The sequence below is a fragment of the Amblyomma americanum genome, chromosome 2 (assembly GCF_052857255.1).
Source record: "Amblyomma americanum isolate KBUSLIRL-KWMA chromosome 2, ASM5285725v1, whole genome shotgun sequence".
Lineage (NCBI taxonomy): Eukaryota > Metazoa > Arthropoda > Arachnida > Ixodida > Ixodidae > Amblyomma > Amblyomma americanum.
Window position 1 is genome coordinate 38,944,366 of NC_135498.1, and position 12,233 is coordinate 38,956,598.

General features: G+C 45.2%; 1 protein-coding gene across 1 annotated transcript in view; it reads right to left on the reverse strand.

Moving 5' to 3' along the window:
* Nucleotides 1-8,822, reverse strand: part of LOC144121046 (uncharacterized) — a 36,151-nt gene extending 27,329 nt beyond the window's left edge. The window contains exons 1-4 of the mRNA XM_077653958.1: nt 8,551-8,822; nt 4,469-4,605; nt 3,316-3,487; nt 489-556 (exon numbers count right to left, since the gene is read on the reverse strand). Of these exons, the coding sequence (XP_077510084.1) occupies nt 489-556; nt 3,316-3,487; nt 4,469-4,493 (265 nt within the window). The 5' untranslated portion in view covers nt 4,494-4,605; nt 8,551-8,822. The remainder of the gene's footprint in view (nt 1-488; nt 557-3,315; nt 3,488-4,468; nt 4,606-8,550) is intronic.
* Nucleotides 8,823-12,233: the final 3,411 nt, after the last annotated feature.

A 12,233-nucleotide genomic window follows, 5' to 3' on the forward strand; every position in this document is an offset into this window, starting at 1 on the left:
GAGATAGTCATTTTACCAGCGCTCAGTGGCGTGGCAAGTAGCCTCTTCTTATTACCTCTGCACAACATTGACTCACGCCGTACGACCACAGACACTGCTACCTCTTCGTGACTAGTGCTGGACCTCGACATAACAGCTGTTTAATCATTGTTCAAGAACCTCGTGTGGTTCGAACAGCGCGGCTCGTTTTTGCCTTGGCGTGGGTACAAACACAAGCAGGCTTCTCAGAGCGCTCAAATGGTGTGTTGAGGATCAATTGCAGAGGAAAACTGGCGCACTTGCTCTTTTTGGGGCAAAGTGTTTGTGTCCGTGCCGATCAAGTGCCTCCGCTCCTTCTCTCGAACTCAAGTGTTCTCTGTGAAACAAAAACTTATTGAAAATTCAGCTTTATTTGGCCCCCAAGAGGACCACTCGAGCGCTCTATACAGGCGTGCTCACGGCTGTATACTTTCGGAAGCCTTGACTACCTGTTGTGATGTCATCCTCACCATTGGCTCTTGAGATGGCATCGCCGTTTGGTTCAGTCCGGGATCCATGCTTTGAAGCGACCTTTATTCTGAAAAAAAAAAATTACCAGGATGATGAGGAGTTTGTAACGCGAATGTGCCTGAGGTAGCTAGCTTTTGATTGGGAAGAAATGGAGACATATTGGAGTTGATTTATTTGAGTAGACGTTCTACTATAGCATCGCAGCGGTAGTCTAGTAGCGCATTCGTTCAGCATTCGGAAAGCGTTGGGTTGGGGGGAGGGGGGTGCTAGGATCGTATGTGGGAGCCCCGTGTTTCGTTACCGGTAAGTGTCCAAAGGTACATTAATCGTTGTGTGTACCGGACTCGCAGGGGGGAAGTGCCTTTTACCGATGGGACCGGAAGTGCATTTTCACCAACGGTCTAAGCGGAGGGCACCGCGTCGGGCATTCTCGCTGGGCCATGGCATTTCAAGGATGGTGATGATGATGATGAGGATGTCCTCAGGAATAATCACTGGAGGTCATCCCCTCCATATTCAACCAGCAGAGGTCACCTTAATCGTCTCCCTTTCACTGAGTCCTCTATCTCTCTCTCTCTGCTACTGATCGCGAAGAAATAGACATATTAGAGTTCATATATTATTCTGGATGCTCCAACCACTAGCCCGCTGTAGCGGAGGCCGAGCAGCTTTCGTCTCGTGTTTGTGCAGTGCTGCCAGGTGAAGAAACTGCTGAATGCCGGTGGGCTGCCCCGGTGTACGCTGCCGGTGGGTAGCTGGTCGGTAAGACACGCTGCTGTTAAGCGGGGCTTCATGCCTCGATCTCGTATGCCGGGAGCTGGCTGTCACACCATTGAGCGGTATGTCAGTGTTCGTGATTCGGAGAGTAGTAATTCTTGATCTATAAGAGCAGGCAGGGTACAGTTGTGAAAACAATAAAGCTTTTAGCCGGAGTATTCACGAATTTAAATTTCTCGCTTTAGAGAGTCCCTAGAATGATCTTACGCAGCCCGCTCCTCGCATATGCAAAGCATAGAAAATTAACGTGATAACGGCTTTATACATGCACTGACCCAAAGAGCGACACGTTCTTCGTTATATTCGCCCACATCTGCTTCTGGGACGTTCTCACTCAACAGAAATCTGTAAATAAGAGGGACATTAACCTGCGCATTGGATCTGTCGCTATTCATTTCAGTCCTGAGTGCAGGGTCGCGAGATAAAATCACGGCCGCGCCGTCCGCATTTCAATGGAGGGGTAATGTCAAAAAGCCTGCTTGCTGGGGCGATGTTAAGTGCTCGTTGAAGACACTTACAGGTGGTCGAAATTAATGCGGAGTCCGCCCCTACGATATCTCTAATAATAATAATAATAATAATAATAATAATAATAATAATAATAATAATAATAATAATAATAATAATAATAATAATAATAATAATAATAATAATAATATTAATAATAATTTGTTTTGGGGGAAAGGAAGTGGCGCAGTATCTGTCTCATATATCGTTGGGCACCTGAACAGCGCCGTAAGGGAAGGGATAAAGGAGGGAGTGAAAGAAGAAAGGGAGAAAGAGGTGCCATGGTAGAGGGCTTCGGAATAATTTCGGCCACCTGGGGCTCTTTAACGTGCACTGACATCGCACAGCACACGGGCGTCTTAGCGTTTTGCCTGCTTAAAAGCGCAGCCGCCGCGGTCGGGTTCGAACCCGGGAACTCCGGATCAGTAGCCGAGCGCCTAACCACTGAGCCACCGCGGCGGGTTATGTCTCTTATAGTCCCAGTACAGTTCTAGGATGTTAGACCACACATTCCATGTACCGTATCACGAGAGGTATTCTTTGTGGCCTAGTTCTCGAGCTGTGCAGTGTTTATTGAGCAACGAAACTTAAATATATCAGGTTCAAATGAAAGCCTGAAATGTCCTTTTCACGGGGATTATATCACTGTTCAATAGTTGCCGCCACCAACGATGCACCTGTGCCGCCAGTCCTGCAGCCTTTGTGTACCGTCGAAAAGATTGAGGGCGGCTTATGAGGCCAGCGGCGCACTTCTTTGGTGACCACTTCCGCCGAGACGAATAGTGCACTTTCCTCATCTTGAGATGCACAGTTTCTGTGACATGAAGTCAGGGCTGCAGATGGGTGTGGCAGAACTGCCTGTCTTATTGCTTTGCGACACAGGTGTTGCTATCGGTGGTGGAAGCGAATAGCCACTGGTGGGGACTACAATGAAAAACAGCAGCCCCGTGTGTACACTGCAGTCATTATAGACCACGTACACCATAGTCTCCACATGCTGTGGTACCGGCGCGGCCATGTGCTTTTATGCTCGATATCCGCACTGGTACAAGAACATGTAAAAAATAGAGTACCGGATGTGCGCCAACTATAGTCTATACAGTTCGTGCTGCCGGTGCGTGCTATCGGTGAAGCGCATCGATACTGGTGGTAATTAAAATAAAAATTAGCACGCACCCAATAATGTGAAGGTAGGCAAGGATGTTTAAAATACAATGCGTTGTTTTATGCATGCCACGAGAAGCAGCATAGTGCTGCTAGACGAATTTACCCGTTCAATGTACAGTCACGGACAAAAGTTTGCGGGATGAGGGTCAGAGGAAAATAAAATTTTCTCTGCAGTCGGGCAAAGCAGATCAAGGAAATGTAGCGAACCCTGAAGGGACGTCCCTTGCTCCATTTATAGCATAAATATGAACTGACTGACTCAGTTGAGAAAACAGAAATGAATTTTTATCCGCGAATCCGCATCCCGCAAACTTTTGTCAATGGCTGTACATGATGGAAGTCTGCACTGCTTCCGGATAAATTCTCAATACTCACCCTTCACGCTGAGGTGCATCGAAGTGCACGAATGAATGCCTAGGCGTGTGCTTGCCACTCAGGTAGCACGCGGTGCAGAGGTCGTAGTCATGGCAAACGTCGCACTTCCAGCGCGATCCGATGATTGGATGCTGACCACATTCGTCGCATTGGACGTTGGAGAACTTGATTGCTGTGTCGGTGTTAAGAGGGTTATAACTAGCACTTACGATACCCTATGCACCCAGCGAGGTCCCAGTATATACTAAGTTCTAAAAGCGTGAAGAAGAACGCGAACCAAGGAAAAAACATGGCAACGACAGGCACAGATTAAAGCTGGCAGGTCAAGTGCGCAAGGAGACTGCAGAGGTGGTTGGATCTGGTTTTGGCTCAACACAGAAAAAAGAACTCGCGGTGAATCTGTGACAGTAAGGCGCCTCTGGCAATTCGTTGCTGCGCTCAGTTTAAACTGCGTCATAAAGAACGTGTACGAACGAGAAACATGCATAAGACAGTCGTAGACCTATACTAATGTCTTGACTGTATTCCACGAAATAAACAGTGTTGTACTGACGGAACGCCTTCGACACTCGAGGAAGTTCAACTGGACGAAGACAGAAAAAGGACTTTGCAGAAAGGGCCGCAAGTTATGCCTTGAGCTGCACAGTCGAGGAACTCTGATTTTCAAGAACCATAGAAGGAAAAGTTGTGAAGCAAGCAGCTGTCACTTTGACCACTATCATCAAAGTTCCGTGGCGCTGTCGGCTTTACCAAAGCCCTGATGCGTCTCGGCATGACAGCAGAGTTCCCGGAGTGTAATGATTCTTTGTAAAACAGTTTTCTAAAACATGAATTACTCTGCCATTTTCAGAGAAGGTAAGGAAAAATGACGCGCTCGTTATGACATGCATAAGAAGGAAGCCAGCAGTCACCGCAACCAAGGAGCATAGCGGCATGTTTTCTCTCTTCTTACTTTCTGGTGTTCAATAAAGGGAAACAATACTTTAATTGGGAAATAACAGTATGACTATCACACTATTATTTTCATTATTCAGCACCACAAATTAAAAATAAGAGAGAACATTACCCTATGTCTTGACTTCCTTCGTATTGCTATCACCCTCAACCTCAAACACCAGAGTACGCATCGATTAGCAATTTATTAAAAACTTACTCCTTCCCGTAGACACTCTGGCCATGACTGGTCGTTTTAAAAGGTTATCATTTCCTCTTGCATGCTCAATCCTCAGTGATTTCCTGACATATGCCCCTTTTCCGTTGTCCAATCTTTGGTGTAGCCTTAAAGGGACACTGAAAGGAAATATTGATAGATTATTTCCCAGGAACACTGCCGATGTTTCTTTTAGCGAAAAAGTGGCCGTGTTCCCGAAAACAATTGAACATGATTGTTTTTAAATACGAGTTGCACACACATACGAGACAGACACAGGAAGAACACAGGAAGACGGAAAGAGCGCAAACTATAAACTAGTTTTATTGATAGCACTGAGGCTTGCTTATATAGGCAGTGTGTACGCGTGCCTAAAAAAGGGGGCAAACTAGAGAAGGCTGGCAAATCAAGCCTGTGCGTAGGTCATCAAAAGCCGCGCAGGAAGTTCCTTTCCGCATTGTACAGCACAGGTTTGATTTGCTAACCCTCTCCCGTTTTCCCTCTGAACATTGAATAGAAAGTTTTCTGGTCTTAGCAGTAGAGTGATATGTTCTGTTGTTTTCCTGATTTTTTTTTTACGCGTTAACAGTTATGACTACGCAAAACGACATCACACAGGTAGCTACTCCATCTCCTGTTCCCCTCCGTCTTTAACTATGAAATGGTTTTCGCTCCTTTTTCCGCAAAATCAAGCGGAAATCATCAGATAACCGGGGCGAACCTGAGGTCAAACTTGAAGCCCGAAATCTTTACAAAAAATTGCTAACTCTGCGGTTGAATTGCATCCAGCAGACGTAAAACTTCCCATACTATAGTTCCGATGGGGAATCGAACCTATACCAGTGCGAAAACATCAGCTTCGCTCTTCGATGCGTAAGACCGCTCGCCTATCGTCGGAGCGTTTCACGGCGCGCGTTCTTATAGGTAACCTCACACAGTACGGATCTTAATCGTCCTTTTCATTCTTCATCTATTACTTCTGGGGTTCCAAAGGTTCGGGTTCTGTAGCGTTACCACCGGGGCGGTGTAATAGAGCCGGACGAGTCAAGAGATATAAAAGTTAGGTAATTATTTAATGTAGCACTTTCATGTGGCACCACTCTAAGATAAGAAGGCGGCCTAATTGACCTATAGGGCATACTTGAGGCTGGAGAAGGGCAAGCACGTCGAGCAGAGAAGGGAGCTAATGGCGCTGAGAGAAGTGTCTATAGCACGGAAAAAATAAGCAGCGGGACGATGCGAGACGCACAGCTCCAAAAGCAGCTAAGAACACTGAGCGGACTGTCATTGTGAAAGAGAAGCTGCTGAGGGCAGCGCCTCCTCAAACCTCAAACGGCGATAGCAGGTAGGGAGACGCTGTGCCTGCTATAAGTAGAAGAGTGTTGGCAGACGAAATCTCATTCATATTTTTGTCAGCCCCATTGCACGCGAAGATTGAACGCCCATTTAATTGAGGTTTCCCGCCGTCGTCAAAAATTAGAAGTGGAAAAAGTAGACATAACTACGCCATGATCTGTAACTACAAGACAGAAAGCCTTAAAGGTTTACGTAGTCTTGATAGCAGTCGGATTCGCTTAAATACTTGAGAGTCTACAATCAAGAGGAGATTAAGTTTGTATGTTCATGTCAATAAAACCTTTGTATAAATCAGGTGGGCTTTATTAGTAGGAAATGAGGTCAGCACCTCTGAATGCAAAGCTAGCAAGTTATACTTACCTAACCCTACCAATCGTAACACGAGAATAATCTGAAAATGGTATCTAGCGCTTCTCACTCACCAATTAGAAGAAATTCACAACGAAACCTTTTTCTTCATTTATTCAGTGCCCACGGACGAGCTAATACGAAGCATAGAAAGATAATGCGTTTAGAGAAACTTACTTCGAAGGACTATGGAAAGCATGAATTCATACGTATAATAAAAAAGGAGAGACTGACTGCACATTGAAGACATGCACTCCTATTATGACATAGGAACTGCTCTACGCAGAACTTGAGATATCACCGATCCACCGATGTGTTGCTTCTCAGGATTTATTTTACGGTAATTATTACGACATGCTGTCAAAAAATGCACGTGCGTCAGACCACTGTATTACCGCTGTGCCAGAACAAATGATAACGGGCATATCGGACTATATTAGACTCACTGGAAATTGTTCTCTTCTGATAAGCAATGAAAATATAGAACATGCTGAGGCGGGGCTATGTGACCGCTAAGCCTCTAGAGTGGTCATCTCCAGAGAGAGTTTTTAATATATAGAAGTTCTGCGGTCACAGAGATCGCACGGTCCACCGGAAGTAGGCTGTGTGCACGGATTGGCACACTGGCGCCATGGCGACACAGTATCACAACGTATGGCCGAGCGAAACGGATGTTTGTGACGTCGGATTGGGGCGCTCTTGGAGATCGGCTGTTTGATGTGCACCAACAACGCACAGCAAACGGGCGTTTTTGTAATTCACCTGTATCGAAATACGCCCGCCGCGGCGGGGTTGAAGCCGCAACGCTGGGATTAGCAGCCGAATGCCGAAGCCGCTGCGGTGGGTGTCTACAAACATTACTCAAAAAGTTACGCGCTCTGGAAACTTCTCAGGATGATAATATAACCACATGCTCCGCATTTGCACGGTATGTAAATCTGATATTACGACGCTGAGAGAATTCTTAAAATGGAAACTATATTCTTTGCAATGCCTCATTAGGCTAGTATGCTGGAAGCGCCCTGAGTTCGTGTGTGCGAGCGATGTTTGTGTCGGCTATCTCGTCGCCTCGCTGACAACGTTTTTCTGTCATTGTGTAGCTTCCGCCTTCCGCAATTGTAATGTACTACCCCGTTGGGCCGGCTGCTTTGTTTAACTGTCAAGTGTGCGCTCGGCGCTAGCGGAAGGCGCTAGGAAAGTTGACGCACGGAGGATAACATGTAATTGTGAACGCGACCACAGTTGGCGGTTAGTACGTATCAGGAATGACAATGCCTCGTGCGAGCTGTGGCGAAAAGAGCTATGGCAAGCTCCAGCAGACGGCAGCAGCGCAGCAACCCACGCATCTCGGCGCGTTGCAAAAAAAAAAAAAAAGTTCACAGTGCTCGACGTCACGCCGAATGACATTCTTTGCTGGTGGTCGAGATCGCGTTCCTTCCGGAAGCCTGCATCTTTTGCCCGCTTTTCTGTCGGCTGCTCATTCTATACGTCATCATAACGAGGACCTTTTTGAAAGCTCTTGCCAAGTATTATTTATTGTTATCTAGGCATTTTTTCTCACCTTGTGTAATCTTGAGCCCAATTTCACGTCAACAAACTCTGAGACAACTGTGCACTGTAGCTTTCATTTTGATCATTAACTTTTTGTCTTTCTGAATGCTTCATGGTTACCCTGGAGGAAAAGGCCCTTGTCGGGCATTGTGTCCTTAGGCCCTTTACAGGAGTATATATGAATGCTCATTTCAATAAAAAAAAAACTTCCATTCTCATTAACCTCTGGCTCCCCCTCGAACTTATTTTTCTTTTGACAGCTCTGGAACTTTCTTCATAGCAAACATGTACCTGTCTCTGCACTATAGCTTAACTTCCTAACACAACCATTTGAATTGCTTAGAATTCTGCTGTTTCTGTGCGGCGAAATGTATTTTTTCAGCAGCCACTCATTCTCTTATGATACACACACCTGTATCATCCAGATAGGGCTTACAACATTCTAACAGGTTAAACAAATAACAAAAACGATAAGTAAAGAGGTAGATAAATAAATAAATCAGCGAAAACGTCCCCGTGGCTGCTATGTGTACGACCGCCTGTCTATCAAACTTTAAAGCACCAAAAACATGAACGAGGAATGAGCAACACATCACACGGGCGCGATACATTAGCAGCCGGCCTAGGCTCAAATTATTAGTGAAGTTTGAAAGTAGAAATTTCTGTTGTAGTCACACTCACTGAGGAAATTCTCGAATCGGAAAGATTCGTCACAATATGCGGACGCTACCCCATGAGTCGGTCATTTAAATACGATGTTAACACCAGTATACACTCAAAAAAAGTAAGGATGGAATGTCTGTACATTTTCTTAATGAGGCAGCCCTCACCTTTTTTAACAAGCTCCGTTTTACGTCGCTGCTTCTCCTTCTAGGCGGCTTCGCAATCCTCGTTTCAGCTGCATCGCACGACCACTACATGATGGGAGAGACTGGAGCTGCCTCCCCAAATGATAAGAACAAAATCACACGATGTACAGTTATCGTATCGCGTTGCCGCCGCTGCGGCTCCCAGAACGAAGATACGCTTAATCTTTTTATCCTGGTCGTTCACTGCCGGAACGCGCTAAACAGGGAAGTGAATGACGAATGTCAGCTTTATGCACGTTGCCTAACCGCGGTGTAACACTATTCTACCGATGCACTGTGTCGCAGGCTTTGAGGCACGCGGTCCGCAGCGCCGCCGACGGCGAGATAGGAAACTACGCTCCGGAGTTCGGCGAGTCGAGGATTGCCCGACAGGCGATGCTTGGTGGTATATGCGCTGCCTGCGCTGGCGATGCTGGAAGCTGGACTGAAATAATCACAATCAATATTTTTGTTCGTACGAAACTGGCGTGTAAAGATTATAATAGAGAAGGAGGTCCCGAAGTCAGTGACTATATTGGGATCTCCTAATTAAATAAATAAAAAGAATCATATGGCAGCCTGCGCGACATATCAAATGAATCCATGAAAACTGTGTATATACAGAGTATAAATTATAATGGAGACCCAAAGAAAGAAAGTACAATCAATTTAAGAGAGAAAGCAGAAGTCATATACCTATACACAGAAGTATAGTCAAGCTACTACCATAATGAAATTTGAAAAAGTGTTGCATATATAGGAAGCTGTACATAGCCCATTTTACATCTGAATTTTTACATTTGCTGCTTTTCTCTATAGGTACACCTTATCTGTCCATAAAAAATTATGCGCGAAAATAAAAACTTGTAACCCTTTATGACTTAGAAACAATACGGCAATCTATTTTGTATTCTTCTATTTTTCCTTCCAGAAAAAATTCACAGCTGCAGACTGCCAAGCATGGTGATGACAGAAAAAAAAGACAGAAAAAAAATTGGCGGTGGTTTAGCTCTGGTTAAACCTGGAGTGACGCGATAGCTACAGCTGGCCGAGTGGAACTTGGTCACGTGACCAACCACGTGACTAACAACGTGATCAGCCACAGCGCCGCGCCGCCGAAGCTGCTCCGCACCACGTGACCAACCACGTGACAGCGTGGCGGCGCCGCCACGCTGAAGGCTCTAAATGCTACCGTAATGTAGCTATATCTACAAAAGAGCAGTCTCTCACAAAACACTTTCTTGCACTTCATAGTGTACGTATGTTACGTGGGAGTTCTTTTGCACCCGATCACGGATTTAAATTTCCTAACTTTATGCAGGGTCATTAGCCAAGTTACGCACACACAGAAACAAGCTTTGTGCGTGGGCGCAGCAAACCATTGTTTTTCACATAGATAAGCTGTCTTATGATATCGAGTTGCAACTTTCATACTGCTCGCATTGTCGGCAACTATATCAGAAACTCCTTCACACTGACAAGCCTTGCAACGACCTCGCAAGTCTCTACATACATATACTATTCTGCTTGTCTGGGATCATCTGTTCCCACAGTTTAGCCCCGACATAGCCACAGGGAAGTTGATCAGGCTCTCAACTTGCACGCTGGCCCTACAGCAGGTGGAAAGTAAGAGAAGCTATGCTTGCCTTATCATCCTGTCGTATTAAACCATCGAGAGTAGCCCGCCTAGACAGTGCCTTGTTGACAGCACGAAAGCGAGCTTTCGAAGCTTGAAGGCTTCCATCTATAGCGTCGGTTCTAAAATTGGAGCTGCCCCACTGGTGTACATCGTTTGTGGCAGCGTCTGTTCATACTTCTGGCAGTACGATGCAATTCGCTGAACAGACGGTCCTGTAGAAGTATAATGATCGACTTGTTCGTAAGCTTCCTTCTTTGGTGCTTTGAGCTTTCAACCGCGTACTCTCAGATCTCCAAACTTAATTGGATTGGCCCAGGCAGCGACAGTACACGAGAAGAAATACTTGAAATGTCATCTTGTACACACTGAGCAGTAGGCCTAATGTCTAGTGGGCCCTTCTCACCCACTGCTGTATTGGTCCGCACGCGAGCTCATTGCCTCCCCATGGCTTTCACTGTGGACTTACTCCCCAACTACACCACATGGTAGCCAACGGCAGTTTCTGGGATGGAAAAGGAGCAAGCAACATGAAATGTAGATGAGGAATAATTCGTTAAAATTTTGTTTGCTGGCCAACCCCCGCCGTTGAAGCTTAAAAGTTATGTGCATATTCTTGTTTTAAGTATATTCCCGATGTTTCTTATATTTCGAAGAAAAAATATGTTTCTTCCCTCTCTTTTTTCCCGGCAATCAAAATTCTACGAAATTTTACATCTGTACCCGGCGAGCTTAATTCAGAGGAGTGGATATTACATAAACGTATTTAGGAGTCACAATTACGCATAATTTACCCTGGCATAATCCATGTCCAACATTCTTGGAAAAAAATTTGAAAATTGTAAAACTGCTAGATACTGGTATAGAAATGTTGAAGGTGATGATTCAGTCTTTCGATATGTAGCAAAATATTTCGTTCAGAGTTTTTTACTCGCTGGCATCGAGTAGCTAAGGCTACCATAGAAAGCCAATGAGGAAAAACGTTAATGGCAAAAAAAAAGTGACTGTGGCTTAGGTTATGACTGTTGCTTAGAAACACGAAGGAAAAAAGCCAGGGTAAAACTTTTTATTTCAGGTCCTACGAGGGCAATTGAAGATAAAGAAGAAGAGATGTACAGTTCCCGGAAAAAAAGCGCAAGAACTACTCGGCTATAAACATGAGTCTCGGTCTCCTTCGTTCGTTCTGCATTTCCCGTTTCATTTCGCTGTTCCTTTTTGTTTACTTCTTTCGTCCTTACCATTCATTTTAATTTCGTCCAGGAATTAATTACCTCAAAAACTCTCTGTGTCCCCAATTCTTGGCCAATCCCCCTATGTGGGCATGTGCCATATTATGTGGGCAAGAACAACAACAAGTGCGAGAATAAATCATACAGAGCAATCAATCCCCAAGAGACACATGTTGATGTTTTTCAGTGTTCTTTTTTTTCCCTGACGTTACTGATATCTGGAGTGCTTTCCTGGTGAATTCTTTTATCTAAGAGATCAGCAGAAATTCTTATGTTCGATTGACATTTTAGTCGCGGGCGTCTAACTCCGCGGCATGAAGCGTCAAATCCAATTGTGTAGTGATGTGTTTCGTTGCAATTCCATGTAACGACCCACAATCGAGGGTTAACAGAATCGGTCAATCAATAAAAAAAAATATGCCAGCTATTATACACTCTATCTAGTAAAGGGTAATTTTCATCGCTATTTTCTTGCGGCATATGTGGCAAACATCTAGGTTCTCGGCGCAATCCGCGCATGCGCGGTGACCACACGTGAAGGCTACGTTGTGCAATCTGTCCATGCAAATGACGCATTGCACGGCCTCCTCCAGCTCTCGCAGTTTCGCCAGAAGCTCTCCCCGAGGTGCCTCGTTGTCTCCATCAGGACCTTCTGTCGGTTTTCGTGCAACGAGAAATCAATACAATCAATAAATGTTAGTAGTAAATTGTCTTGTAAACTATCATGGGAACAATCGATACGTTGTGCAGTATCGATAGATTACGGCGTTCTAATCACCTCGAGAACACTCACCGAAAAC